The 26,652-nt window shown below is 31.8% G+C and overlaps 3 protein-coding genes and 1 long non-coding RNA gene across 6 annotated transcripts; 1 reads left to right on the forward strand and 3 right to left on the reverse strand.

Annotated features, from left to right (window-relative positions):
- Positions 1-6,730: 6,730 nt before the first annotated feature.
- Positions 6,731-8,056, reverse strand: LOC107849960. Its single transcript, XM_016694467.2, has one exon. It carries the CDS (start codon positions 7,680-7,682, stop codon positions 6,981-6,983), a length of 702 nt encoding a protein of 233 aa, XP_016549953.1. The 5' UTR covers positions 7,683-8,056; the 3' UTR covers positions 6,731-6,980.
- Positions 8,057-13,377: 5,321 nt separating this feature from the next.
- Positions 13,378-16,128, reverse strand: LOC124889453. 2 transcript variants are annotated; one of them, XR_007048452.1, is made up of 4 exons: positions 15,753-16,128; positions 15,581-15,661; positions 14,576-14,766; positions 13,381-13,812 (listed from the first exon to the last, which is right to left on the reverse strand). It is a non-coding gene; the product is annotated as an uncharacterized LOC124889453 (long non-coding RNA). The 2 variants fall into 2 exon arrangements; XR_007048451.1 differs by having other exon boundaries at positions 13,378-13,812; positions 14,576-15,661.
- Positions 16,129-16,255: 127 nt separating this feature from the next.
- LOC107850715 (Werner Syndrome-like exonuclease) lies at positions 16,256-18,121 on the forward strand. Of its 2 annotated transcripts, none has more exons than XM_016695434.2 (2): positions 16,256-16,535; positions 17,066-18,121. In XM_016695434.2, the coding sequence occupies exons 1-2, from the start codon at positions 16,369-16,371 to the stop codon at positions 17,571-17,573; spliced, it is 675 nt and encodes a 224-aa protein (XP_016550920.1). In that variant the 5' UTR covers positions 16,256-16,368; the 3' UTR covers positions 17,574-18,121. The 2 variants fall into 2 exon arrangements, with proteins under 2 accessions (XP_016550920.1, XP_016550921.1); XM_016695435.2 differs by having other exon boundaries at positions 17,069-18,121.
- Positions 18,122-18,434: 313 nt separating this feature from the next.
- LOC107850714 lies at positions 18,435-24,549 on the reverse strand. The gene is made up of 2 exons (XM_016695433.2): positions 23,714-24,549; positions 18,435-19,414 (listed from the first exon to the last, which is right to left on the reverse strand). Exons 1-2 carry the CDS (start codon positions 24,224-24,226, stop codon positions 18,632-18,634), a joined length of 1,296 nt encoding a protein of 431 aa, XP_016550919.1. The 5' UTR covers positions 24,227-24,549; the 3' UTR covers positions 18,435-18,631.
- Positions 24,550-26,652: the final 2,103 nt, after the last annotated feature.

Raw genomic sequence — 26,652 nt, forward strand, 5'->3', positions numbered from 1 at the left:
AGGGACTTTAAAGGGGATTTTTTGTTTTGAATGTGGTTTGGTAGGTGACTTAGTCACTTGAATATGGTTAAGTCTAGGAACTTTAAAGGAGATTTTTTGTTTTGAATGTGGTTTGTTAGGTGACTTAGTTGCTTGAAAATGGTTGAGTTTAGGGACTTTAAAGGGGATTTTTTTGTTTTGAATGTGGTTTGTTAGGTGACTTAGTTGGTTGAAAATGGTTAAGTTTAGGGACTTTAATGGGGATTTTTTTGTTTTGAATGTGGTTTGTTAGGTGACTTAGTTGCTTGAAAATGGTTAAGTTAAGGGACTTTAAAGGGGATTTTTTTGTTTTGAATGTGGTTTGGAAGGTGACTTAGTCACTTGAATATGGTTAAGTCTAGGAACTTTAAAGGAGATTTTTTTGTTTTGAATGTGGTTTGTTAGGTGACTTAGTTGCTTGAAAATGGTTGACTTTAGGGACTATAAAGGGGATTTTTTTGTTTTGAATGTGGTTTGTTAGGTGACTTAGTTGGTTGAAAATGGTTAAGTTTAGGGACTTTAATGGGGATTTTTTTGTTTTGAATGTGGTTTGTTAGGTGACTTAGTTGCTTGAAAATGGTTAAATTTTTGTGACTTGATCTAATTAGTTGAATCTGATTGATTGCGTAGATGGAACCTGATTATAGCTAGATATATCAACAGAACAATGATAATAGAATGGATATTAGGGAGTACTTTGTTGAAGGTGTCAAAATATTTGTTGAACATGCTAAGACACTTGATATGTGAACACGTTATCGGGTTATTCATTGTCCTTGTGTTAGATGTGATGGTATAAATCTTGTAAGTGAAGAAGATGTAAAGGAACATCTTTATAGAAAGGGGTTTCACGATGAATTTTTAAGATTGTGTAGTATTCATGGGGATGTTGCGCAAACTTTGTTGTTGGAGAAAGAAGTAGGTCTGCAGGACATAATGAATATCAAGATACTAGGATGACAGAAATGGTACACGGTGCTTTTGGGTTGCAACACGGGGTTGACTTTAGGGAAAATATTGAAGATGTTCCTAATAGTGAAGCAGGTAATTTCTATAAAGAATTGCATGCTGCTAGTCATCCTTTTTTTGACGGATGTTCGCACTCTCATTTGTCTGTTGTTGTTAGATTATTAAGCATTAAATCTGGCTGGAATATTGCTGAAGGAGGAATGGACTCAATGATAGACCTTATTACAGAGTTAGTTGACCCCGGCTTGGAGGTTCCTGATTCTTTCTATAAGGCAAAAAGATTGGTGTCAAAGTTAGGTCTCTCCTCGGTTAGAATTGATTGTTGTGAAAATGGTTGCATGTTATACTTTAAGGAAAATGCTAAGCTAGAGTTCTGTAAGTTTTGTCAGAGCTCTCGATATAAGCGTGGTTCTACTGGAAATAAAATTGCTATTAAGGGGATGCATTATTTACCTCTTATACCAAGGTTAAAGGGGTTGTATGCTTCAAACAGCTCAACTCCTCATATGAGATGGTACAGTGAAAATAGAAGGTCCATTGGTGTTATGTGTCATCCATCTGATAGAGAGGCTTGGAAGCATTTTGATGACACTTATCCAGATTTTGCAGCTGAGCCACGAAATATTCGATTGGGATTATATACGGATGGGTTCTCTCCTTTTTCAGTTGGTGGTGTGCCATATTCATGTTGGCCTGTATTATCACTCCTTATAATCTTCCTCCTAAACTGTTGATGACTAGTCCCTATATATTTCTGAATTATGTTATTTCGAGCTCGCATAATCAAAAAAACGGAATAGATATCTACTTGCAACCTTTGATTGATGAACTTCAAATTTTATGGCATGAGGGAGTTGAAACTTTGGATATCTCTCTTAAACAGAATTTCAATCTGCGTGCATATCTAATATAAACTGTTAATGTTTTCCTGCTTATGAATGTTGTCTGGGTGGATGACAGCTGGAAAGCTAGTTTGTCTATACTACATAGAAAAAACAAAATTTTTCACATTGAGACATGGTAGGAAAAATTCATGGTTTGATTGTCATCGTTGTTTCTTGCCACCTGATCATGAATTTAGGAGACTCAAAATGCATTCAAAAGGAATAGAAAGAAAACATGATGGTTCACCTCCAAGGCTGTCTGGTCATGACGTCTGGGAAATAGTTCAGGATTTACCTAAAGCCAACGAGGAACGATTGTACAGGCTTGATGGATATGGCGTTTCGCATAACTGGACTAAGCAAAGTATATTTTGGGAGTTAGAATATTGGCCAGATAATTTACTTAGAAATAATGTTGATGTCATGCATACTGAGAAGAACTATTTTGACAACTTGGTCAACACAGTTATGGATGTCACCAGCAAAACAAAGGATAATCCTAAGGCCAGACTTGACTTACCAAAATAATGCAACCGCAGAGAATTACACTTACAGCAGGATCCCAACGGCAATGTTCTTAAGTCCAAGGCTAGTTTTACATTCAAGTTGGATCAAAAGCGTCAAATATGTGAGTGGGTTCAAAGTTTGAGGATACCCGATAGATATGCCTCAAATTTGGGAAAGAGGTTGATATGACACAAGGAATCTTGCATAGAATGAAAAGCCATAATTGTCATGTTTTCATGAACAATTACTTCCAATTGCTTTTATTGGTTTACCTGAAAACATATGAAAACCAATAGTAGAGATCAGTTTGTTCTTCAAAGACTTATGTACCACCACATTAAAAGAAGAAAATCTAGCGCGAATGAAAAGTAATATTGTTGTTATCACCAACAAGCTGGAGAAGATTCTCCCACCAGCGTTCTTCGATGTGATGGAACATCTTTCCATTCACCTTGTGCACGAAGCTCGGCTAAGCGGTCCAGTTCAAACTAGGTGGATGTATTCATTCGAACGGTAAGCATTTGCAACATATTTAAATTCATACATATCTTTTTTAAATATAGTAAACATCTAACCTTAAGATTGTACATGGCAATTAAAAAATTGAAAAGGGGTCCCAAAAACAAACATAGGGTTGAAGGCTCTATAGTTGAGGCATATCTTGCAAGAGAAACTTCTCAATTTTGCTCATACTACTTTCGTGATGAAGTTGCTTGTTTAAGAAATTGACTGAATCATCATTAGGACAATGTGAATGAGCCTTGTTTGCAATCGATATCAATTTTCAATCAACCTGGTTGTAAGGCTAAAAAGACCATACCTCGTCAGCTCACTCCCACGGAGTGTAAATCATCAACTTTGTATGTCATGCTGAATTGCCCGAAAATTGAGCCCTTTCTGAAGTAAGGAGATTAAAATTTTAACATATCTTATTTGTTTACTCATTCCCTTAAAGAAACTAATTGTGTTTTCCATGTTGGATGTTCAGTTCATTTAAAACTCAATTCCACAAAAATCAAGTGTATGCATCCTTTGCAACATGGTTTAAAAATGAGGTTCGTAAGTGTATTAATATTTCTATAAAGTTTAAACATTTACACATTCCTCAACTAAAATATATATATGTATAATATTTTTAGGTACATCATTCACCAAATGCAGCCGTATACGATCAGCTCTTGAGAGATATTTCTTTGGGTCCAGTTGAAGCTAATGCAATGTCCTAATACAAGTAAATGAATTTAAATTTTCCACCGAACAGCACTCCAAAACAAGGAAAACAAACAATAGTGGTGTTTAGGTTAAGGGTGATGATGATGTTGATTACTTTGGCATCATACACGAGATCTTAGAACTGGAGTATCTTGGTTTCCCAATAAAAAAAATTATCCTCTCTCAATGTAAGTGATTAGATCCAAGCACAAGAGGCACAAGAGTAAATAGGGATCATAACATCATTGAAATGAAGCACAATAGCTCGTATCCTATTTACGATTCATTTGTTCTAGCGCAAAATGCTAAACAAGTGTATTATGCTCATTATGCATTGCGCAATGACATGTTTGGTTGGTGGGTTGTAATCAAAACAAAACCTATAGGCCGAGTGGAAGTTAAGGATGTGCTGGAGACTGCGTATCAAAATGAAATGCAGACTGATCACCAACAAGTGGACGTTGAATTAGTGAACGGTTTGAATCACCCAAAAAATATATTTGAAGAAGTTAATATTGCGGAAGAAGAGGATGAGAGGGTAGGAGATGAGGAAACCTCCGAAGAAGGTGAATATTTTAGGGGAGAGTCTTCAAAAGAGGAGGATTAGTTGTGTAGGTTGTATTTATTATGTATTGATGTCTTTATGCTTTATACTATATATTTACCTTTATGTTTCTTGTTTAAGATGGATATGTAATATACTGTTTAAGTTTGTTGTTACCATTTTTCCATGATTTATATAGTAATAAAAAAAAATTGTCTATATCTCGTGTTGTTGAAGCAATTTGAAATGTAAATTAGTAACTTGAAATTATTTACTTGGAATATTTTCTTATACATTCATTTTGTAGGAACTAACTACTTGTTAACTTAACATAATTTAGATGTCAGACAGAGGTGACAAAGTTAAAGGAAAAGTTGATACTACGAAACCAAAAAAGAATAGACAACTTTCGCCTTATAGATGACCAACAGGTGTTCATCTATCTGAGGGCCGGTTTGTTAACGCGACAGCATAATCCTCATATTCTAGGTCATCGAGGATTCGATACTTACTCCTAAGCATGTGGGGACACTACATGGGTTTACACCAACTCATTCTGCTTCTATGACCATGCCACCGCCAGCACAGTACTATCGAACGGCCGTTGGCCGCTCCAGACATCTACCATCATCGATACCCTCCTACAGCAGTCACACAGCTTTGCATAGTGATTCAGCTGGATCTATTGGGTTGTCGGACCTTCAATTTGGAGGCACTCCATCTGGTGCTTCAGATCCGCGCACGCCAGTGCATCCACCATCATTTACTAGGCAGCCAGGAGACAAAGATGATTCTAGGAGGATTTATCTTGTTCCAGTTGCGAGAGGGTAAGATTTCTAAATATAATAATGTTACTCATTTTTTCATTACTATATTATTATGCTCTATGAAATTACTGTTTGATCTTGTGTTGTAGATTTAGGCCGGATGCTGGAGTTTGACAAAAGGCGCGAATATGCATTACTCGACACTTCAACGGCTACTGGACCAGCTGGCAAACGGCTCCAGAACTTGACAGGGATAGAATGTTTGAAGAATTTAAGGTAAGGATTTAACTTATCGACTACTTATTAACACTTTGTTAGAACAAAAGATTGAATATTATATTTTTGTTGTAGAAATTTTACTGGTGGGATGATGCAAATACATTTCTTATAAAGAAGAACTTTTTCATAAGTGTAGAGCCAGATTTAACGATCTCTTGGGTTATGCCCGAAAGAAATTGGTAAAACCTAAATGGATTCCTGAAGTCGTATGGCAACTGTACCTTCGTCATTGGAGTAGCGCAGAATACCAATTGTTGAGTGAAAAAGGAAAGAAAGCCCGGGCCTCATCCAAGGGTGGCTCCCTACATACTGTGGGTGCCAGGAGTACTCTTGCTGTGAAAGAAAAAATGGTATGTAACTTTTACAGTTTTAATTGTTTGTTTCTATTTAAATTTTTTTATTATTTGAACATTGACAATTTTTTCATATGCAAGAAAAAGAAAAGGGTAGGGAAATACCAGCTGATGAGCTATTCGAGTAGACTCATCTAAAAAAGAAAAAGAACCCAACTGATGAAGATGATTGGGTTGAAGCTCGTGCAAAAGCTGTCCACGTAAGAAACAAATTGTGAATTTATGAATCTTTTTCTCAAAGTTGATATTATTCAATTATAACTACTTTAATATTTTTTGACTTTTAGTATTAACTTTACTTTGAATATAGGACGAATATACGCGTCTTGTTGGTGAGTATCATAGTAGTCAGCCTCCTGAAAGTCAGGGTGACCCAATACCACAGCATGTACAGGAGGAGTTATGGACAAAAGTTGTGGATCTTGCAAATAGAGGCCATTTCTACGGATACCACACAAAATATTTTGGCGATAATATTAGGTGTTCCTCCGGCGCTGCATACTCTAGCTCTTCAATTAATAGAGAAACCATTGAAAGACTACAAAATACGGTTTCTCAACTCACTGAAGAGCTTGCTGAACAGAGAGAGAAGCAGAAGAAGACGGAGAAGGCAACAACATCACAATTCAAGAAGATGCAACAGCAGTTGAGCTCTTTCATTCAGACTGTGGAAGTTATTCATTCCGTATCTTGGTGATGCAGTTCGGGCTGCAAAGGGTCTAGGTCCCCTGGATGATTTCAACACGGATGATGATATGGAAGACAAGGACGAATTCGATGATGACTTTTAGTTTTTTGATTTTTTTATGTGTTGTACTTTGAATTTAGACATTTTGTTGTTTGAAACTATTGTTGTAGTATTTTCATACTCACTTGTGTTGGACATTTTGTATGTGTTGTACACTTTTGAAAGTATTTACATGTGGTTTTTGGTTGTTATTGCTGATGTATTTGATTTGATATCGTTGTATTGCATTGTTGTTGTTGCATGCTATATTTAGGTTTTAATTTTTATTTTTAAAAAAAAAAAATCCAGAAAAAACGACCACAAGTGTTCGGTTTTTGAAATTTTTTTGCAAAAAACCGACCACAAGTGGTCGTTTTTTTATTCCTAAAATTATTTTTTCCAATTTTAATAAAATAATAATGAATTTTAAAAATATATATATAATTTTAAAATCAACCACTTCTGGTCCGTTTTTAAAAACCTACCACTACTTTACCGATCACAAAATTTGGTCGGTTTTTCCCTTTTTTTTTAGTAGTGGAACCTCGCATATAGCAGGAACTTTATTGCACCGAACTGGTTTTTTTACCATCAGTGTTTCACTGAGCTAGTTGTGCAGTGATCTTAATTAATTAACTAATTACATAATATTAGATCATTGAAAGCCCTTCAAATAATATGTAATTAGCTCCCCTCTAATATTTTTTTAAAAAAGAATTGCTAGTAAGTAAGTAAATTTAAAAGTGAAACTCTTGTTCGAATCAATCTTCGAATAATACATTCAAGCTCTCCTTCAAGATCTTCAATGGCTAATTCCACGGCTTCTAGTCTTTTATTAGCACATTGCAACGTCATCGCGTCACATTTTTCCCACGAACTTAAACTGTTTACTCTCATCAATAATTTTGAACCGAAATACCCTTTACTCGTTTTCCGAGTCGTATTTGGACTTGGCATTGACATTAGTGCCATCAAAGATTCCAATATTGACATTGTTGCCACTCTAACTTCTCTTAATACATTCACCACCACCATTAGATTATTTTTATCATCTATCGATGAATCGATGCACTTAGTGTTATTTTTCATCCCTTTTAGGGAATGCAAGCGCTTTAACATCTCTTTCTTCAACTTCTTCCTATGACAATGAAAAGGTGCAAACTTATTTTCTGTCGTCGCATTTTCTCCAACGCTGATTCTTCTGAACGTACATTTCAGGTCGTGAACGTGATCCTTAACAAGCAACATGACATCTTTGGTAGTACCACATACCTCCAGCATCCTTAACGATGTTTCTGAAACTTCGTATGCCCACTTCTCCTGACCCTGATGCGCGATTTCTCGTTTGATCAGAGGTGAATGAAGCATGTTGTTGGCCGAATCGTGCAAATCTCTTAGAGCATCAAAATTTGGGAGTGCCATTGAAATTTTCTAAGTGATTGTTGAAAATATTGTTTGAGTTTTGTGATGAGATTAATACACTTTGTTATACATCTAAATATTGCAAATGTATTTATAGTTAAATCAAAGATGAATTAATTAATTGAGATTTAAGATCTCTTTAGGAAAAAGGACAGGAAGTATCCTTTTTTTGTACGGATTTGTTGTCATATAATTGGCAACAACTAAGGTACCAAAATTTGTCCCCTCAGGAAACTTCATAAGCAATGGGAAATAGAGAAAATATTAGTAAATTAATGGATTGATTGATTAGTTGATAGTATAGTAGTTGACTAGTTGTTAAGATATTGTTGTTTGTGGATTAATTTTAGTTTATAGTAGGATTTAGTTTAATTATATTAGTGGTAATGTAAGGAATTACTATATTATCAGTGTATTATAGCGGGGTGATCTGAAAAAAAATATCATATATGATGAGTATATAAAAGTTATTTTTTGATGAACGAACAAGACTTGATAATATTATTTCTATTTATCGTGTTAAATTGCTCACGAGTAATGATGCATTTGCAAAAGTTGTTAATTTAATTTGTATTATTCAATTGTACACGACATTTTGCACCCTTTATAAAGAATTACTTTTGTAATGGACAAAATAATAGTTTATATATACCTTTTTAACTGAAAATGTACGTTGTTAAAAAGACGGGATTTTGATATTTTGTCCTTATTTATACATGGAAAAATAATCTTTTCTCATTATATGTTTATTTTATTTATGTGTCATCTTCACATAATTAAGGTGTTCATATTTTTTTAATACTTACGAAAGGTAAAATGAACAACATAATTAATTTTTGCTTGAATTTTTAAAATGATACTCCCTAAGTCCCAAATTACTCGTCCCAAATTGAGATAACACATTAATTAAAAAAATAATTAATAACATGACTAATTTACCATAGTACCCCTATTAAATGATGTTTACATTTTAATTTGAAGAAAAAGTAATTAATGCAAAGGGTAAAACATAGAGAGAAAAAATTATCTCTTCTTGATTAATGGAAAAAGACAAGTAAAATGGGAAATCAAATTAGGAAATTTGAGACGGAGGGAGTAAATAATTTGAGGAAAGATTCCATCTATTATACAACCGATATATTAATTTTAACGCCATGCAGACAAAATGTTTGCTAATTAAGGAGCATTGTTGTAATCTGACAAAATTAATTAAGATTTACACCATATCTTCCAAGAAATTTCTTTTTCTTTTCATTTGGTATTCCGTATTTATTGAATTCAGATTGATGCATCACAAAATTAATTTTTGAAGGCATTGCTCTAAATATGATTATTTTTTTTATATTTTGAGAAGTTCGAATTTGTTTATTGTGTTTGATTATGTCATTATTTTAATGTTGTTCTTATTCCTTTTTGTGGGCTTTGCACAACTTTCTTCGTTCGTCATTATGTTTTTTTTTTCACTATTTCCTTCTTCTTTGTACTTGAATTTATTGCACTTGAGCGAGAGTTTTCCGGAAACAGCCTCTTACGAGGTAGTGGTATGGTATGTGTACATTGTATGGTACCCTTCCTAAACCTCATTTGTGGGATTCACTGAGTATGTCGTTGTTGTTATAGTTAAGGATGAAGAAATTTCGATCATTTCACCGCAACTCGTGATATTATAGGAAAAATTCTCCTTCAAGGAAGAATCTATATTGTTTTGATGAGAATTAAGGCCAAGTACATGAGAGTACACTTGTTTTCTCCTTTCTGTAATGATGAACAACAACAACATGCCCAGTGTATTCCCACATAGTGGGGTTTGGGAAGGGTAGAGTGTAAGCAGATCATACCACTACCTCAGATGAAGTAGAGAGGCAGTTTTCAATAGACCCCCGACTTAGAACCGATAGCAGTAAATATTGATATTAATTTGTCTTGTAAGGAATACTAACTCCTTTCTGTAATGATCAAAAAATTTAAATTATTGATGAAGCCATGTGCTATTATTCGTGTAAAGAGATTTAAAATGAGGATAATGCAAAATTTTCAATAATAGCACGTTCGTTGTCTTGTTTCTTCACAGCAAAGCAACCCAAATAATTCCAGAAACTAACCTAGATACGCACTATACAACATGAAAAAGAAATCCCAAAATTATTAGATCACAACCCCCACCCCCTCCTTTTTTTTCCCAAATTCATTGTTTTCTTAAAAAGGAGGATTAATAAGGGTTAAAATAACAAAAGTATGTAAAATTCACTATATTTATCCTGGGTTAATTATTGTTGGGAAAAGGATATGAGTTGGTCCTTTTTAAAATAATTGGCTCATGTTTGGCCATTGGATATTGATGGTTAATCAGCCCAAACAAATTTTATATTAGGTTATTTCATAATTTGGATCATTTTGGCTCAAGATAAGTTAGATATAGTTCATATACCATACTGATACTATTCATATATCATACTAATACAGTTTATAAAAAATTAGAGCAACAAATTTTTGGGTAAAATTAAATCATTGTTACATAGAATATGTATTTTTTAATATGTTGTGTATAGAATTTGCATCATTGTTGTTAAAATATATATAGAATACATATTTGTATAAGATATGTATCAAATTTATATCGGTATTGTATAAAGCTATCAGCAAATGGCTATAAAAGGAAATTAAAATTCAATGATCATTTTGTGTCAATAGTTTCATCCAAAGTGTTATTTATGTAGTTTTCCCTTAATTGTTTGGCATAATTATGCCCATGTCATTATTCAATTGGACCAAAAATAGCGTTTTTTTCACGCAAACTTTAATCAAGAACATATTCGGACCACGCATAGCATAAGGGCACATTTGGCCGTATACTATTAATATAGTATGTTACTTTCTGAGTATCAAAACAATACAATGTTATCTCGTAAAAGATCAGAATTTAGATTGAGAATATTCACTAGGTAGGGGTAATTTAGTTGGATAAGTTAGTTGTCAAGGGTCTTCTGAAAACAACCTGTCTACCTTCGTAAGATAGGAATACAATTTGCATAAACGTTCGAAAACTCATTTGTAAGATTTTACTAAGTATGTCGTTGTTGTGCGGACGTAAGTCCAATCCAATCTGTCAAACTCTAATACCCAATGGGTTGGCCCAACCCAACTTACATTTACAACTCTATCAGTAATATATGTGATGTGGTCTTCATGTATACAGTTGTATACCCATACTCACATTAATGTTTAACCGATGAGGTCAAATAATTTGATTTGGTATAAATACTTGAGTATGAACAAGTATGTTAACCTAATATCCTCAGTTAAAAACCTGGCCTCGCTCGACATTTATTTCAAATTATATTAACCTACTATGTTTAAGTTATTAAAGGATATATGAAACATGTATCATGTGTTCATCGATAAATATAAATGCGGAACATGAGTAACTTTTTAGTATATCCTCATCGGGATTGAAAATAGAGGATTAAAATTCATTTCTTCAAACTCTTTGGTTCGTTTTGCAAAACAAACATCTCTAAAGTATGGTTAAAATATGAGTTTATAGTTAAAATTCTCTCTTTATTTTTGCAAGTGGATCAATTAATAATTTTCTACCTACCGAAACTAATTACATAAAATCCCTTTAAGTTTTTCTCTTTCTCGATTTTTGTAAATATACTCATATATTCGGTTGTCCATCATACATATCTCGAATGTATGATAAAACAGTTAATCATATGTTTAAGGCAAGATAAATCAGAAACTATTTGACAGTTTCTTAATTAATGACAATAATTAACTAACATTAAGTAGTGTATGATTAAAAATAGTAACTGAAATTTAAATTTTAAAAATTTTCTTAAACATCACAGTAATTTCGTTTTTGTTTGTGGATTTACGATCTGGAAAACAAAAAAAAATGTTCTTCTACTGCGATCTTCAATTCTTCTAAAATCATTATGAATATCCCTATATTGTTGTGACATTCTGAAATTTGGGAGCTAAAAATTAGTTATCAATCCTATAAAAGTGAGACAATTATTGTTTCGGAAAGTATAACTTTCTAGAAATTGATTGCTACGATCGCCATGAAATTGAATCTAGACGAAGTACGTAAAAAAATTGAAGTGGAATATATCGTTGAAGGTAATTCTTCTCCAATTGTCATAAGGAATGACAATGGAGTGAGAGTTATGTTGAGTTGAAGAAATAATTTTCTAGATTGGTTAATTCCGTTGTGCATTTCCGCTTTCGATAAATCGAATTTGATAGAGAAACAGGGGTTGTACTTTGTATTGAAGCCATTAGCTAGATATACAATAGCTAATGGCTTCAACACCAAAGCGAAATGATCCGATAAACAAATGTATGATATAAAAGTGTTGTCTTTATTTGTTGATGGTTTAATGTATGGTAATATGCTATCAGACGTTTTGAAAAAGTTCATGCTTTGAAGTTGGGTTCCGGTGAATTTACATAAAATTGTGAATGTATAACATATAATTATACATTCGAGCAAATGTATAATGAAAATGTGACAGGCCCAAATTTTTCATTTTTACTGAAACTATGATTTATAGAACTTTTGTATAATACAATGACTCGGTGTAAGAATTTGATGCAGCTATGTACTGCACTGTCGTAACATAGATCGCAAATGGATGTTGAAGGCGTCTTGTATGAATCATTCAAAAATGTTTTTGATAAAAAGATTTGATTTGGGGCATACTTGCAATCTTAGCGATAGAGCGTTGAATAATTTGATTGCGACAACAGATTTTGTGAGTGAATTTACAATACCAAAATTAATTAATCACAAAAGAATACACACACCAGCGGACATAATTGAAGATATGAAGGTTGTTTACGGAGTTGATATTAACTACATGAAAGCTTGGCGCACAAAAGAGAAGACAATTGCGATGCTTAAAGGTGGACCAGCAGATGAATATAGGAAAATGCGTCATTATATCTATATGTTGAACCAAGTGTATCCAGAATCACACATTCGGATGCAGAAGACATTAGATAACGAGTTTAAATACTTTCTTATTGCCTTACATCCTATGATAAGGGGTTTTGAATTTTGTCGACCTGTCGTAGGTGCGTATATACTATGTAATTTGGCAACTATTACAATAAATAGTTGTTAAAACGTAATGTGTATTACACAGTTATACATTAACATTTCATATATAAGTAATGTATGATATACTATTATACTTTATTAACATGTATGATGTTTTACTGACAACAATGACTTTTAACTGACCATATGTATTATTTTTTGTTTAAACAATATAAGAAATGACAGACTCATGTAGCATAATTCATGAAAATTTAAATTGCCTTATCCATTTTGTTTTATGTGTATGGTTATAGATTATACTTTCGTGTCAATGTATGATACATTTACAAAGTATTTAATGTAAAAAATACCTTAAAGGTATGTTAATAAAGTATGATATAGTGTTATAATTTATAAATTTGTATGACGTTAAATATTTTCTTTATTTTTTATTAAGTTGTGAACGTTTAACATCATGTATGATGTTATGTTATACATAAATTTTAACTTATGAGACACTTGTGCAATATATTATTAACTTATAACATAATTTACCTACTGCTAAAAATTCAATTTGTTGATATGCAATAACACATTATTTTGTAATTTAGTTTTATACGTTATATATAATAAAATGTAAGGCAAACTCAATAACTATCAAACTATATTAGTAACATTACAATATAGTGTAAGTAATTACAGAACATTTCTTCAGAAGATATGTATGTATAATAAGAATAAGGATATTCATAAAATGTGAATTAACATCTCAAAGGTAACATTGTAACCGTTTAACATCAACTACAAAATCAAGAATTAGTTGTTTCAATGCCGACTATTGTAAAAAAATGCTACTCTAAAGTAACAAGTGCACTTTCATCAATTGTTTGGAGATAACTATTCCTTGGCCGAGGAGGATCATCATTATCACTCGTGTACCCTTCTTTTGCCTTTGTCACTCCGTAATGCCATAGTAATGAAGCATAGCGTGCACGTTGAGTTCCATCATCAAACCCACATGAATGGATTTGCTGCCCTTCACTTAATATTTCTGCATAGGCAGACACAAAGATGCCACAGTCCCTGATTTAAAAAAATGATGAATTAACAGTCCGTTCAATAATTATAACATCGTTATAAATGTAAAAAAAAAAAAAAAATTTACTTAAACGATTCAGTAGGTATTTCATGCCCTGAAAAAATAAAATTAGACCTTAATTACACAACAGTTACACATGTATGAGGGTAACTTATATATTTAAAAAAATAAATCAGACTCTAATTAAACAACAATTAGACATGTATGAGGTAACTTATACATTTAAAATATAAACTGCAGTAATGTATAGTGTCATAATACACAGTTTCACCTTAAATATGTATGACCTATAAGCTTGTCAGAATGTATAATGTCACCTTACACAATATTAAGACTTTGTAGTTGTTTAGATGTTCAGAACTGCCAATATATAACATATTGAAATATATTTCAGAATACCTATATTATGCATTAGTGGGATAAAAGAACTAAGGTATAATGTCTTATATGTTATAGCTTATACTTCACAATATAAACTTCCAGAATGTATAATGTCATATTATTCATATAAAAATATTCAACTCATACATCATGTACCTGTATGTTTGTAATGTAACCTTATATAAAATTCATAGATTCGATATGTATAATTCCACTTAATACAAAGATCATCTTTTTCTATGTATGTAAAAACGTATAGCATACATTAGTCAGATAAACAAAGTAATGTATAATGTATGCACAACTGAATCGATAGAACACATATGCACATTGTATAAACCTATATTATCAACTCATAATCAATACCTTCGGAAGACGTGGTCGACTAGAATCATCAACCTTCTTTTTACTTTCCGCTTTTGAACCTGACTTCTTCAATCTAGAACCTGCAACTTCCTTCAATCTCTTCATTGTAACAGGGTCGTTTCAATGCTTTGAACGATTCTATGCAAAATTAGGTTCTTCAAATACGATTGATTATATTGATTTAACAGTAACTACAAAAAAAGAAAATTGAAGATCTCACTTGTAGTATATGAAAAAAAAAAAAAGGCAAAAATCGAACTACAAAACTTGAATATCACGGGTGATCCAGGAATTTTCCTATTATTTTCATACAAAACCAACATGCACCAAAGAAAAATTGGAAAAACTCCTGAATCGGTAAAGTTGAAAAACAAATTCAAAAAATTAATGAAGTAAATCAGTAAAATCAATTAAAGCTTGATAGCTTACAAATTAGTAACCTCTAAGTAGACGTTACTTGAATTTTGCCGTGAAAGATGGGTTTCAGATATAGAGGAAAATACGGATGGATAATGAAAGCAAGTGGGAGCAAAATACAGAAGAAAAAACCGTGTTTTAGATGTATAATGTTTAAGAGAGAGAAAAAATATCAAATAAGGGGATTTATGTAATTAGTTTAAAATTTGTGTAAATATTTTACCAAATTGGGATTTAATGTAATAAGGTAACGTTACTTTGTGTATATATATGTAAATTTTAGATAAATTTAAGAATGCATTAGGTCCATTAAGTTTGTTAAACAGGAGAACGCGTAACTCAACTAGCAGGATGAACTTAAGAACTAATAGTTACAACCTAAAAACACAACTTAAAAAATATGACCAATCGACTGGCCAATTGTTAGACTGGTCATAAAATTAACTAATTCAATCGATTTTGGTTGGGTTATTTTATATTCACCATCAATTTTTAAGTCCATTATATTTAGTATACTAAACGTATTGGGCGACAGAGGCATTGGTTATGCTACATGGACTAAAATTATGCATACAGAGAGGAATCAACCTAGCCTTGGAGAAACAAACTCCACACTTCTAGCCAAGGCTATCACTGATAATTGAACCATCTCTTGAAAAATGTATGTTCCTATAAAGAAGATACAGAAATTAGTTGAAGAGCATGATTTTACCATCCAACATTGTCTCAGAGAAGCAAATCAACCAGCTAATAAGCTTACCACAATCAGTCACACATCAGATGCAAAACCATGTCTTCAACTCCTTTTCTAACCTTCCTGGATATGCTCGATGCCTCGTAAATCTAGATAAAATGAATTTGGCCACCTTTAGATCAAAAAAAATAAAAAATGCTATCGTTGTTTTTGAACCCCTTAGACAACTTCATTAGTAGCTCTTCACTGGCTTTTGCTTAGACTTACTCTTCTGCTAAGTACTTATCAAGCACCAAATATAAGTTTGGTATACCAAACTCCATTAAGAAAAATAAGCTTATTCCACTTTTTTACAATCTTAAGGGACTAAAAATACTCAAAATTATAGTTAAGAGATCAAAACAGACCTTCACTGCTAGTTTTTAAGTCCATTATGTTTATTATTATACTAAACCATTTTATAACAATTTTTTAAGGGACTAAAAATACTTAAAATTGTATTTAAGATATCAAAATAGACCTACTCACATAAATATTGGGACACCTTTAGCAACAAAAATTTTCAAAAAGGATCAAAATTAGTACGTACTACGTAGTACTATTTAATTCCCATTGTCAACAAACAGAGTCACAACAATCCCTCTCTCTCTCTTTGGTGGAAAGTGGAAACTCAAAACCCTCAATGGCGGCCATGAATGTGCGGATCACAGACACGGAATCGCAAGACGAACGCTACGACCTCTTCGATGTTCACTTCTACACTGACACTATCAAAACAACTGTCACTTCTCATCCTCAAATTATCACTCAATGGATCAACGAAACCACCACCACCCACAGCAGCAGCAGGTATTACAGATATATCTTAGAAAAGATTATCAATTATTTTCCCTCCTTATGTATAAATTTAGTTTATATTAGAATTATATATTTCGGAACACTTGTTTGGTCGCAATACTTTTCACTATATTTGAATTTTTTAAACTATTTTTGAATTCACTTTATCTAAATCTTTTATTTATAAAAGAAATCAATTTTCATAGAACTCTAAATTTTATTTTCACTTTTTATACTTTTTTTAACTTCAAAAATACCTAATTTTTTCAAAATACTATGGTCAAACTCATTTCGTTTTAAGATTGATCTGTTTTGAAAAATGAAGAAAATTTTGAATTTTGTGGTCTTAAATCAAAGTTGTGTTCAATGTATCAAAATGTCTTTTAATCTTGTGATCGTTGGAACTAAAGCATTGTAAAAAAAGTGTTATTCTTTTTAAAGCGGACTAAAAAGGAAAATAGGTTTTTTTTTTTTTTTTTGGTATGGAGGGAGTATGTTTTTGATTTTCACGGTGAAACGGGTCTAAGATATATCTGTAATAGCAGGCAGCTCATGGTGGGACTAGACGTGGAATGGCGTCCGAATTTTCAACGCAACCAGCAAAACCCAGTGGCAACTCTCCAGATCTGCGTAGACCGACGTTGCCTGATAATCCAGCTCATTTACTGCAAATCAATTCCAGAGTCTCTTATCGATTTCATTGGGAATCGAGAGTATAAATTTGTTGGTGTGGGAATTGAGAGCGATGTCGAGAAGTTGCTGGAAGATTACGACATGAGTGTGAAGAATGTGGTGGATGTAAGAGGCATTGCTGCGGAGAAGTATGGTATGAGGAGTTTGAAGAATGGAGGGTTGAAGGAATTGTGTAGTGTTGTGCTTGAGAAAGAGATTGTGAAGCCGAAAAGTGTTACGATGGGGAGATGGGATAGTGAGTGGTTGAGTTTGAATCAGATACAGTATGCTTGTCTTGATGCTTTTGTTTCTTTCGAAATTGCTAGGCACTTGAATGTCGGCGCCTCTGCTTCTGCTGCTCCCACTCCTGGGTGCTAGACCCCTTACTGCTCTGCATAGAGCTCCATTGCTTCATTATCCTACTCATTTACTGCAATTTCATAAGTAGTTGTGAATCTTTTGGAGGATAACGATATTTGTGTTAGGAGTGTGGTGGATGTAAGAAGCATTGCTCCGGAGAAGTATGGTATGAAGAATTTGAAGAATGCTGATGCTTTTGTATCAGAATTTGAAGAATGCTGATGCTTTTGTATCTTTCAAAATTGCTAGGCATTTGAATGTTGCTGCTTCTGTTCATGTTGCTCCTGGGTGTTAAACGATTAGGAAAAGAAGTTGAGTTAGAAAGTCGTATGATACACAATCAAGAAAAGAAATTAAGTTAGAAAGTCGTGTGATAGGTGGTAACTATCTTGTACGACTTGGGGTGGGGGAATGAAGATATTTGGGTTCTTATTATTGGTGGATTGTAGAGAGGAGAAAAAACACAAGAATTTTATGGGTGTAAGTCTTAGTTTATGGTGTAAGTTTTAGTTTAATGTTGTTAAATGGTTTTATTATTATGGTAGCTTCTTGCTCTTGGTTTTTGATCTTTTTTTGTTTGTAAAAAGTTTCAATTCTTTTGCAACTTGTCCAAACAGGGTCTTAGCGACTACTCTGTTTTATTTTGTTGCAGAAATTTAAAATTTCACGATAATGACTATTTTTCAAACAAAGGCACACCTGAATGTTTGTATTACGTTATACATACGACTTAAATGTGGATCAGTTGAATGTCGGACACCAGATAGTTATATCAATAAACAATGCTACGCTACTAGGTACCGGTGGTTTGATTGGTTTTACTCATTAGCATTATTGTATCAATCAACAGAAATATATGTACAACAATGCTACACACTATGAGCGGCCAAGAGATCTCATTTCCTCGAAATTTTTTAGGTTCCAAACTAAGAACATCTGATTTCTCCCCTTTGCTACATTCATGCCAACATTTCTACCTGTTTAACCTATACAAAATACAAAATCCGCTATGTATGCCGGGACTTTTCAAGAAATCAAACAATATATAGTAACTCAATACTAATATACTACTACTTCTAGCTTCTGGGAGAGTTTAACAAACCTAAACTACATATTTCTGACCCTGATGGAGCCTCCCAATGTGCGGTTTTATTCATCATCTCAGCGAATTCCTTAACACATTGATCCAATTTCAAGCTTTCAATTCTCTTTCTGGCTGCCGCAAGTTTTTTACCTGCCACTCTGTCGAATACTTTCTCCCATCCGCTCTCCCACTCGGTGTGAGCATCACATAGCTCAATTGAGTTATTAGCCCAATCCGTCCAGCTCCATCCTTTATCTAGTATACTCATGGTGGGCTCAACGCACGACCCGGTGCATGCAGGCGTGCAAGGCCGGCATTTGGCTCCACTTAAGGGGCCTCGGCTAGAAAGTGCTGCAACAGGAACACCATAATGGGAGGGTGGAAATTCATACTGACGATCTGTTACCACGCAAAAGGGTAAGCGCATAGTTAGGTAAGGAACATTCTGAGTTGTAAGTTGTGCTTTGAACGCGCTTTCTGAGTTGAGCTGACGATGCCCTGCCGAATCCAGCTGAGGAATCATAGAGAGCCTCGAAAGAGCAACAACTGAAGTATTGTAATCGCCAACTCCAAGGCGATCATTTAGGCCCCCGTAGGAGGAACCTGGAGGGACTAGGTAGTAACCGGGAATGAAGTTTTCGGGGCCTAATGGAACTGACCAGTAGCCATCAACTCTTGTTCGGATGATCCAGTCGTAAGTGAAGTTGTTCTGATTTTGGTAGTCCTGGATCATCGTCAAACAACCCTCTACCAGATTGAAATATTGCAGCAATCCCTGCATTTGATAACATGTTGGATTCATTTTCAGAGGATGAAGAAAAGAGTCAAAAATGCGAAAGGGAGATCATAGCTTATTAGCTTATCATCACGAAAAAAAAAGTATTCGCGCTGCTTGTTTACATCAAACCAAATTAATACAAGACTGTATCATTGTAAACAATGAGGACGAGCAAGCAGGGGTGGACCTAAGACCAATTTTGGGGTGCTCCGGGTCGTTAAATTCAGTACAGATTAGGTATAATTACATAACAAATGCATAAAAATTGAGATAAGACTTAGAAAAGCATTTAGTAAACTAAGAAGATAGATAGGTGTTTTAGTTTTCAGACGAAACTTTAGAGCTTTGGGCACCAATACATGTGTTCGGACCTCTTGGACACTCACGACTCTTAAATTCTGGATCCACCACTATGAAATTATGTGCGTAAGAGCAGCACTGATAAGAGTTATGATATGTAGAGAAAAATCTTAGCAAGGAATGCTTCCTTCTCTAATGGATTTGAATTCAGATAAGTCAGAATTCCAATACGAATACCAAACACGAGAGAGAAACAAATAAAAAGTAACTTCTTAATTACCTCAAAAATCACAATTTAAATCATGTTTAACACCATCAATTTCTCTTGTCAAAGAAGTGAGAAATTGCATACCATAAAGGATCGTTTGCTTGGGAACAAGTTATCTTGGGATAACTCACATGATTGTCATTTCATCTTTAATGTGAGATAAAAATAATACTAAAATAACGAAAGAACTAATCTTGACACAAGTTATTGTTAGGGTTTTTGCCCTGATTTTTTTACTATATTTAAGTTTTACTTATTTTTAGAAGGAAAATAAAAGTTACCATAATTACTTTTACTTTTCCATATTTGGCTAACCTCTTTCTTGGACGACTCTTTTCATACCATAACACAATAGCATCCACAATGTAGTCGTTTAAAGAGTTTTGTTTAGGGGGAGATTTTCTCTCTAATAGTTTTATATTTTCTTTTATATTAGGTTTTTATATGTAGGCCAATTGGCCAAACTATATAATCATCATGTTAGTATATTTTTTTTTCGTCTGATTTATCGTCTCAATAGTTTGCAACTAATAGCTTCTGCATGACGCTCTCTCGATTTCGAACCTAACAAGTGGTATCAGAGCTTACAGTTCAATGGTCCAATGGTGTGGTGAGACGAGATTAAACAGGTTCAAAGCGATTTCAAAATCAAGCTACAACCAATTTGATGATAATGAAGATATATGTTCAAAAGCTACATGTGGAGATAATTGTCAATCATATTTTCAACAATCCTGCTGTCACATATTTGAAAATAAAGCTAATTTTTAACCCTACAAAAGGACTCCAATATTTTTAACCCGAAAAGGGCTAATATATTTTTTAACCCCAAAAGCTCGCCAAACAACAGTGATATATGAAGAATATATATGAAGAAAGAAGATCATGCACAAGAAGAAGGAGTATCAAGAATATTTTGAAGAAAATCAAGCCAAAAAGGAAAAAATTGTTAGGGTTTTTGCCCTGATTTTCTTACTATATTTAATTTTTACTTTTTCTTAGAAGGAAAATAAAAGTTACCATAATTACTTTTTACTTTTTCTTTCTTTCTTTTTCATATTTGGCTAACCTCTTTTTTGGAGGAAAGGTTTTGAACAACTATAAATAGAAGACCCCTTCTCATACCATAACACAATAGCATCCACGATGTAGTCTTTTAAGAGTTTCGTTTAGGGAAGATTTTCTCTCATTAGTTTTATGCTTTTTAATATTATTTTTAATATTAGGTTTTATATGTAGGTCAATTGGTCAAATCATATAATAATATTATGTTTTTAGTATTGTTTTATTTATCATCTGAATTATCACCACTATAATTTGCAACTAATAACTTCCGCATGACGCCCTCTCCATTTCAAACCCAACAGTAAATTTCATAATTTTTTGCCAATCAAATATAATATAAACTTATCTAAAAATAATTTTGAAATTAATTATCCTCATCATTCGTACCAAACGAGCTCAAATGGTGTAGGGTATATATCATCTAATCCTAAAAAATATTTAAGTGCCACCTTTGCCAAATTGGGACCCACCTATTGTATACATTTCCCTCTATTTTTAATTTGTCAAGAAAGTAGATTAAGTATACGTTTGACAATGAGAATTTTTTTTATTTAAAAAAAAAAATTATTTTATTTTAATAAAAAAAATAAAAATAGTAGTGTTTGGCCAAAAATCAAAAATTTAAATCATGCTTAACACCATCAATTTCTCACTTCTTTAAATCATGCTAAACACCCATCAATTTCTCTTATCAAAGAAGTAAGAAATTGCTTATAATAAATGGTGTAGGGTATATATCACCTAATCCTAAATAAATATTTAACTTAAAGTGCCACCTTTACCTATTAGGACCCACATATTGTATATACCTCTTTTTTTAATTTGTCAGTTTGGACTTTGGTTCTGTACTTCTTCTATTGGTTGCCAAATATACACCAACCCAAATGTTACAACAAATACTTCATGCTTCTCCCTAAGGGTGGCAACGTTATTACTATTTGAACTAGTTACCCATATTGAACCATTATATTATCTTCAACCTTACGCTAGAATCTTTTTCATTTTTATGTTGAAATCATAAAAATATATTTCCAACCTAAACTTTATCAAATGTAGTTTCTAATCTAAAAAGCTATAATAGTTTAATTCACATAAAAGTTGGATGCATTTATTCTCAACTAGGCCCCAATTTGAAAAGTCATATGGAGAACTTTCTTTTAACGAAAGAAAGTGTTCGAGTCAGCTTATGACATCTTAATCGTTTTACATGTACGTCTATACAATATAATATTCCTATAGAGAGAAAAATCGTCAACTCTGGGTGTGTTAGCTACTAAGGAAATCATCAACTCCAAAGGTACATCCATTTCATAGATTGTTAGGTTAATTAGTTGATGTACCATCATAGATTTACGAAAAAAGCTAAAATTTTATTTGACAAGGATCTATTTGAAACAGTCTTTCTATCTTTCAAGATAAAAATAATAGTTTCATACATTCAATCATTTTTATAACCAATTATGAAAATGTTTATATATATATATATGCAAAAAAAAATTGTCAAATACTAACACACACATGATAGCCGCCAGATAAAGCCTCCGCTCTAGCTTCCATTAAATAGCTTTCTAGAATAACGTTACCATCCTAACCAACAAATCTTTTCCCCTAGAAAAACAAAAATTTAAATATTCAAAATTTTCTCCATCAAAAATTAAGTTGTTTATTATATATTTTTTTTTTTTAAAAAGGCGAAAAAAGGGGTTAGGGGTTGGGTGGGTTAGGGGATTTTAAGAAAAAGTAGTATTTGAAAAATATCACGTATAACCTAATATAGAACATTATACAATACAATACCTGGGAAAATATTATCCATAATACATCAACTTTATTGTGAAAAATAGTATATAAAGTAATGAGCTATATGTTTATACATAATTTTGTACTCCAAAAAAGATCATTATGTCCTAAAATTTTCGTTATCCAAGGAATTCGAAAAGGGTGTATCACAACAATCTATTTTTTGAAAGCTAATTCTACGACTTAAACTCATGACTTCTGGTCACATGTCAAAAAAGTTCACTATGCACCAAAATAACTTTCATTATCCATGAAATTCAAAAAGGATGTATCATAACAGTCTATTTTTTAAAAGTTATTTTCACGACTTGAATTCATACTTCTGTTTCACATGTCAATAGCTTTACCAATTACGTCGATCGATGACTCCAGAAAAAGATTATTATGCATTAAAACTCTCATTATCCACGAAACTTAAAAAGGATGTATCACATCAGTTTATTTTTCTAAAAATTATTTCCACAACTTAAACTCATAACTTTCGTGTTACATGTGACTTTACCAATTATATGGAATAATGACTCTAGAAAAGATCATTATGCACTAAAACTTTCATTATCCGTAGAACTCAAAAAGAACATATCTCAACAATCTATATTCTGAAAGCTATTTCTACTGACTTGAACCTATAAACTCCGAGTCACATGTTAGTAACTTTATCAATTACGTCGAATAGTAACTATAGAAAAAGATCATTATACACTAAATATGGAACTCGAAAAGGACGCATCACAACATTCTATATTCTAAAAGCTATTTTCACAATTTAAACTCGTAAACCTCCGTATCATATGTCAGCAACTTTACCAATTACGTTGAATAGTTAAAAAAAAAAAAAATGGAGCAAGGAGATGAGAATATACCTGTATACCCTTAGGTGAGTTTTGAGCAGTGAGAACTCGGAGTTGTGACTCAGTTTCCGGCATAGGTTGTGGCCGGAATATTCTAACTCCGGCAATACTCCGAGCAGATTTTAACAGTAAAAGTTTATAAGCTTTATCATCCAAAGGACTATGAACAAATAAATCAGAATTTGCATAAACATTAAGAACTTTCTGTATAATTGATGGTCCAGTAAGTTCAAATCTTCGAGCTCCACCTACTAAACACACGGCAATTCTTGATCGATTCAGCTCTTCTATATGACGTATCCTTTCTGTTTGATTTGCAAAAGTTATAGAGAAAGTCGTTGAAGCAGAACTGTGAACACTGACCCCCAAATACGAAAAAGGATTACTAGAAACAGAACAGAAGAACACATAAACAATGAAGAGAAGTGGTGGGAGTAGCAGTATCAGCTTCATAAAATCGAGATCCGAAGCCCATTTCCTACACAGATGTAGGATTTTCGAAGGATTCTTCAGAATCGTCATCATGTTATCCTTCCTTCCTCTGGAAAAACTTTGATTGTAAACCACTAATATTACTGAGACGTACTTGTATATAAAGGTTTCAGCAGCAATAATAGAGACTTTTCAACTGCGGTTTGATGAAAGGATATTTCGCTTGCTTTTCCATATTGTAGTTGAATCATGAAGGAAACGTTGAATGGTTCTTACTTTTTTCTGGCTAAGTTACCAAAAAAAAATAGTGAAATGACAAGGATGACGATAAATATTGTATGATATATGGCAACCTCTAGAGTTGCCATTGTGTTTCACTGTTTTGTCCCTTAATTAAAAGGTCGGAAATTTAATCCTCATCTTTGATGAATAGAGTAAATTTTATAGCCATTTTTTTACCGCAAAATATGCTGGTAACAATATTATGAATTTTTCTTTTTTGAAATTTTTATTTGTTTTATCTTATAGTAAATTACTAGAGGAGCATGGCCCGTGTCAATACGGGCCCAATATTAAGATATTTATTTATCTTTTCAATCTTGATATATTTAAATAAATTTTTTTAATAAAAGGATTGCATGTGTTTTCTAGAATTCATCCGAAATCTAGCATGAGTTCAACATATGTTATTTTAATATGTATTTAGATAATTTAAGTTGTTAACTATTGTAATTTATAATTTTTTTTATGTAATTTTTAAATTAATATACGTTACTTTTCTTGTTCAAATTTTGTGCATTGATAGTCAATTATACTTTAAAAATAATTTAAGTTTTTAATTATTGTGATTTATAATACTTTTCTTCTATTCCAATTTTAGTGACATTAATACAATTTTAAGAGTCGACCAAATATTTTATATCTTTAAAAATTTTTAAGTTGTTAATTATTGTGATTTTTAGTATTTTTCATGTAATTTTTTTGAAATATATAACATAATAAATTATTTTTAGATATTTTAAGTTGTTAACTATTGTAATTTATAATACTTTTTATGTAATTTTTGAATAATATATGCTACTCTCCTTGTCCAGAGTTTTGTGTCGACGATAGCCAATTATATTTTTTAAATAATTTAAATTTTTTATCATTGTGATTTATAATATATAATATAATAAATTATTTTTAGATATTTTAAGTTGCTAACTATTATAATTTATAATATTTTTTATGTAATTTTTGAATAATATATACTACTCACCTTGTCCAGAGTTTTGTGTCGACGATAGCCAATTATATTTTTTTAAATAATTTAAATTTCTTATCATTGTGATTTATAATATTTTTTCTATTTCAACTTATGTGGCACAATGCTTAAATGATCATAATAATTAATTAGGGTGATATAGTAAATTGTAATTATTATTATTTATTATTTTTATTATGTGTATGTGTTGATTCAAGAAGAATTTGGAAACATTTAGAAATGTGTTAATGTTATAAATGTTAATAATCCATTTGGTGCTTCTTGATTTCTCTGCATTTATCTCTTATGTGTTTTTACTCTTTTGCCTTTTGAGTATTTGTAGTAATTTTTTTTTTAAAATATCATGAAAATTTTTATTCATATATATATATATATTAAATTTATGTTTATTTTATTAAAATATGTTATATATTAAATTTCATTTATTTTATTAAATTTATGTTTATTTTGTTAAAATATGTTATATATTAAATTTAAATTTAATTTATTTTATTAAATTTATAAATTTTATTCTATATAAGAAAAAAATAATTTTAAAATTTAAATTTACTAAAATAAATAAATAAATAAAAAGATTAATTTCCTATATAAAACCAATTAAAATAATAAAATTGATTTACTTTAAATATTTAGTTGTAATTAATTAAGATAATTTTTTATTTTGTCATGATTTATGGTGCACCGATAAAATTTTGAAAGTTGAATAGAACTTTTATCTATTTTTAAAAAAGTATTTTAACTTGTTAACTATTGTGATTTGTAATAATTTTACTTAACTATCAAATAATATATTTACTCCTTGTGTCCCAATTTATGTGGCTTCGATACAATTTTGAGAACCAACTAAAATTTTTATATATCTTTTAAATATTTTAAGTTGTTAATTATTATGATTTGCAGTATTTTTTCTTTTACCTCAATTTATGTGGCATTGCTAAAATAATGAGAGTCAATAAAATTTCTACATGTCTTTTAAATATTTTAAGTTATTAATTATTATGATTCGTGGTAAGAAATTAGTTTTGAGCATGATAGCCAATTAAATAAATAAAAAAACTTTACTTCCAATATGTAGTTATAGTTAATTAATATAATTAATGGAATATATTAAATATTTAAGTCATTATGATGAAATGATGAAATTATTATATATTAGGGCATGATATGTAATTAAGTGGGAGTGAAGGAATTTTTTGGTAATTGCCCGAGAGGTGGTCGAAACCACCTCTTCTATATAATACTAGGGTTGATA

The sequence above is a fragment of the Capsicum annuum genome, chromosome 12 (assembly GCF_002878395.1).
Source record: "Capsicum annuum cultivar UCD-10X-F1 chromosome 12, UCD10Xv1.1, whole genome shotgun sequence".
Taxonomy (NCBI): Eukaryota; Viridiplantae; Streptophyta; class Magnoliopsida; order Solanales; family Solanaceae; genus Capsicum; species Capsicum annuum.

Coding starts and splice junctions, on each gene's coding strand:
- LOC107849960 (XM_016694467.2), bottom strand. CDS start 7,682: ATGGCACTCCCAAATTTTGATGCTCTAAGAGATTTGCACGATTCGGCC.
- LOC107850715 (XM_016695434.2), top strand. CDS start 16,369: ATGGCGGCCATGAATGTGCGGATCACAGACACGGAATCGCAAGACGAA. Junction 16,536..17,065: donor ACCACCCACAGCAGCAGCAG/GTATTACAGATA, acceptor TATCTGTAATAG/CAGGCAGCTCATGGTGGGAC.
- LOC107850714 (XM_016695433.2), bottom strand. CDS start 24,226: ATGATGACGATTCTGAAGAATCCTTCGAAAATCCTACATCTGTGTAGG. Junction 19,415..23,713: donor ACTCACCTAAGGGTATACAG/GTATATTCTCAT, acceptor TATCAAATGCAG/GGATTGCTGCAATATTTCAA.